Genomic DNA, 4,635 nt, shown 5'->3' with positions numbered 1-4,635 from the left:
AAGATGGGGTGCGACTAAATGGATAGTGGCGGTTTTTTCCAACCGCTGGAATAACCGCCGCGAAATGGAACATGGGTTTTGCGGCGATTCTTACCCGCTGCAGTATGTGGATGGAAAATGTTATTTCTCATTTTGCGGCGGTTTGTAACCGCCGCGAAATATCAGCAAGGAAGACAATATTAATGTTTTGCGGCGGTTAAAAACTGTCGCCAAATTCAAATTTCCCATTAAAATTTTAGATTTTTTATTATTTTGTCTCTCTTGAAAAAGTATGTTCATTAAAATTTACTTTTTTTACTTTTCAATTAATTTAGAGAAATTGTAACCAAGTAAAACAGCTCAATTAACATAACAAACCAAATTAAATATATGCAAACATAACATTTATAATAAAATTGTCATAACATCATCCAAAATAAAGTAAGAATGCTTAAGTTGAAGAAAATAAGCATAAAACCCTAAACCAACTTAAATGTAAAAGTATCTAAGAACATTGACTGAAATTCAAAATTTTTATTGCGGGTCGTGATTGCCAGATGAAGATGGCCCTGCGCATGACGAGTCCAGTGTACCGCCCAAAAAAGTCAGCTCTGCAGCAATTTCAGCTAGCAAATTGCCTCCTTGCTGTTAGACTAAATATCCCAAGACCTTATGTATTGACTGTCTCTTTGCCTACTCTTCTTCTAGCTTAGCCGTCAATTCTGCAATCCTCCTCTTGGACTCTTCATTGGGCTCTGCAGAACCCGACGGTTGTCCAGCAGCGTTACCAAAGACTTGGGTGGGACATGGTCCAGCATCTAGGGCACGAACTCGTCCTGGGTGCTCCTTTCCGAGAACTTGTGCTAATGAGTCATTTTGTGAAAGGTGCTTAGAGGATCCATCCTGCCTCTCAACATTCGCAATTGCTTCCTACAAATATGCAACACATTGGAAATGCATGAGTTAACAGTAGCACGATATATACAGTAAGCTAAGTTGCTTCAAATTTTCAAACATGACTTACACTAAGAACACGCGCATCGGGATGGATATACGAGCCATCTTTTTTCTTATGAGTCATGATAAACAACTCTCCTCTACCAACGGGCCTTCCTTGCTCTTTCTCCTATATCGTTGATATCGACACAACTTAGTAAACAACAACATATTCAGGAAGATTAATCAAAATCTTAATGCAAATAATGACTTTTTACCACTTCGTCTTTTTTTCTTGCCAATGTTTTGGAGCCCCCAGTATGTGTGTATAGTTGCTTGCTCTGATTTAAAGCGTTCTGTCTACGCTTTTTCTATGAACAAATAACAGAACAAATGTAAATGAGAAAGAGATGTTGAATATAAAATGTAAGGGGAGTAATATGTATACACATGTATGTTTTTGTGGAAATAATAAAATATACCAAGGCTTACCTTTGATTCTTCCTTCTGGCGATAGTCAATGAACTTTTTCCATTCATTTTCGTCTATTCCTTTCGAGTGATGCTTAAGATTTTCCTCAAAAGTCCTTATTTCTTTGTAACACCTATGATACAAGTGGTGCCTTGTATCCTTCCAAATCTTTCCTACCCTCTTCATAATATCGCGCTTTATTTTTCCTCCGGCATCGTCCTCATAGTAAAAGACCCACTGCAATTAGTTGACATTGTCATTAACCAAGACCAACTAACAAGTATAAGACTGATAATTTGAAGAAATGCCAAAACCATTACAGGCTAATTTAAATTGTTAAAGTATGACACTCAAATCCAGTACAAGCAGTCGCAATTACGTATAAATGAGAAGTGCTTAAACTATGATGTGAAAAACAAAATACGAAAATTTTACTAACCATATAATTTACCCATGCAAAAGACCTTACAAAAAAAATGAATACTAAAATTGCTTAAATTGTAGAAGCTTAAAGTTGTACCTTAAGCATGTCGTATGCATGTTCCTTCTTAGCTTTGCTCACATGCTTCCAACTGCCTAAGTGTATGGGGAACTGGGAATAATCGGCACCCAAACTCCCTATGAAACCACTCAATAATCCTGCCGCCTGATCAATCAGTTGCAGCTCTTTGTTAAATGGGAGTACTATCTTTGTATTAGAAGGGAGCGCTATAGCCTCATTCACACTCAGCTTAGACACTTTTCTCACGCCGTCCTCTAAAAAGTGTATGAGAAACAAAATTACTATCTAATCATTGCACAAAAGGAAAATAGAAGTAAAGGCCTACAAAGTTAACTGTTTATGAAAATAGGAGGAAAAAAAAGTTTACCGATTACAGTAACTTTCCAGAAATCTGTATCTTTGCATTTCTGGTTGTTATGCTGACCTTTGACTTCTTGGGCAGCAAACAAATCGTCGATGTGGTCTTCAAACGACGGAACTTCATCCGCCTCTAGGTCGTAATCCTCATCCTCTAATTTATGATCAGCCACTTCCGCGCGATGCCGAGTCTCTATGTGTTCTGTGGGAGTTTGAGGATCGTCAGCACTACTCGACTGCGCAAGCCTATAATCGATGCATGGTGCACGAAACGATTCATTCATACGGGTTGCCGGAGCTCTATTAGCTGAGGACGAAATCGGAGGAGCCCTATCACATGGTTGCTCACGTGATGTCTAAGCTCCTCTAGTCATAGACCCAACCTTAAGACAATATGAAAGCATTTAGAATTATATTTCAGAGAAAGAATTAATATTGAGAATTATTTTAATTCATAAAGTAATCATTTTGCCGGGAGAAAAATTAACATGGTTCAATGATACAATTGAAGGATATATAATTTTCAGATAATGTTACGTTAAGAAATGTTAACCACAAACATTAACCGTTGTCTCTTCAGTTTCGGCATTAGTTCCGGCATCTTTCGGGAGTTCTTGTATAACATTGTACCGTGATTTTCTTGGCATCCTTACAAACCTGGATAGAAAATAATATTACTAGACAAATGACAAGTACAGCGTAAAAAAACCCTTAAAGCAAATAGAGAATACAAACTATACCCCAAAATTAAGGAATACAAAATTATGAAATCTATATGGAACACTATAAGGCACATTACATGATACATCATAGGTGGAAGGAATATTAGAATTTATTTTTTCAAATAATTTAACTTTTTAATCAATTAAGTCTAATTAAATTATTTTAACATATAAAACATTAATTAGTTTTAATATTAGTTGAAGTCTTATTATTTAATAGAATTAATGACTGGTTTACAAATAAATTTGAATGTGTCATAAAAGCACATGTATATCAAATTAATTCTTCACCTGGTAAGTAAAAACACTGAATAAGTGAAGGATTATTTATTATCAAAAGCCAAGAATCAGGCTTGACAAACTACAACAGTTATACTACATTGGATACTTGTTATTCGAATATATAAACAAATAATAGTAGTATATTATAATATTATAATAAATAGAAAGATGAGTTGTTATATTGAGGTGGGTTCCCTAATGAATGTTGCACTGAAACTCTTCCCTACTCCCTACTTACTTTGCTTATATTTGGCGATAAACAAAGGGAGTAGAAAATAAATCAAGAATGCACAAAAAATCCAAAACCATCAACCAAGGTCAAACTCACTAATAACATCATTTTCACAGTATCAACAGCAACCATACCAAATCAATTAGCTAATAACATAACTTCAACAAGAATTAACATACCATATCAAGAATTTCATACCTCATAAGCCATAACATAGCCTTAGCAACAACCAATGAAATAACAGATCTATATAAGCAACAAAAGCAAACTTACTGAAGCATTAGAAGGAACGGACGATGGAAGTAATAGTTCGCAGTGAAGCGACCAAAATTAACAGAAGCAACCAAAGAAAAAAAATACAGAAGCATTGGAACAACGGCAAATAAAAGCAGAGACATGGGTAAAAGAAAAAGGAAAAGTAAAAAAATAAAGACACGAACAAAAAAGGGAAGAATACGAACCAGTGAAGGGATGGCGTAGGGAAGAAAAACACACGACGGCTGGCAGTAGAAAGGGAAGAACAGCGGCAGTTGAGGGAGAATAAGTGAAACTCTGTTGGGTCCCCGAACTAGGCCTCTTTTTTTTGGGATCCAAAATGATATTTTGATCCTTCATTTATATTAAATAAAGAAGATACATAAATACTTTTGTTTAGAAATTAACCTAATCACATGTGACGTACATGAAATTTACAATGCTTCCCTTTTTACTCTAAAGTTGTAGCACGAGATTCAATAGAATTTCCGAACCAAAATAAAAAAATAATGGGAGTTACACTTATCAGTTATCATAATTCTAGAAGAGGAGAAACAAAAATACACATCAGAACATAATGATTAGTCTAAAATAATGAAAGAAGAGAAGGACAATTACATAAGAAATCTACTTAACACATGTTTTTAATGAAAGGCTTGATTTGATGAGTATGAATATATGATTGTCCCATCTCCTTGAACTAGCTGCCTCACTAACAGCTTTTAAAACATGCAGATGCAACACAGTCCCAAGCTACTCTTCATATTTTGTTTACTTACATACTTTGCTTTTAGTTTATTTACTTTACTTATTTGTGTTTTTGAATTTTATATGTTATTTTCCTATTTAATATGTTATTTTATCTTATATTAATTTTTTCTGCTGAATACTGTTTGCTA

The 4,635-nt window shown here is 34.8% G+C and overlaps 1 protein-coding gene across 1 annotated transcript; it reads right to left on the bottom strand.

Annotated features, from left to right (window-relative positions):
• Positions 428–2,529, bottom strand: LOC107633268. Its single transcript, XM_016336908.2, has 6 exons — positions 2,256–2,529; positions 1,907–2,142; positions 1,408–1,623; positions 1,194–1,286; positions 1,004–1,105; positions 428–909 (listed from the first exon to the last, which is right to left on the bottom strand). Exons 1-6 carry the CDS (start codon positions 2,527–2,529, stop codon positions 673–675), a joined length of 1,158 nt encoding a protein of 385 aa, XP_016192394.1. The 3' UTR covers positions 428–672.

The sequence above is a fragment of the Arachis ipaensis genome, chromosome B03 (assembly GCF_000816755.2).
Source record: "Arachis ipaensis cultivar K30076 chromosome B03, Araip1.1, whole genome shotgun sequence".
In the NCBI taxonomy this organism is placed as follows: Eukaryota; Viridiplantae; Streptophyta; class Magnoliopsida; order Fabales; family Fabaceae; genus Arachis; species Arachis ipaensis.
Note: the sequence above shows the minus strand (reverse complement) of the source record. Positions and strands in the feature narration are given on the sequence as shown.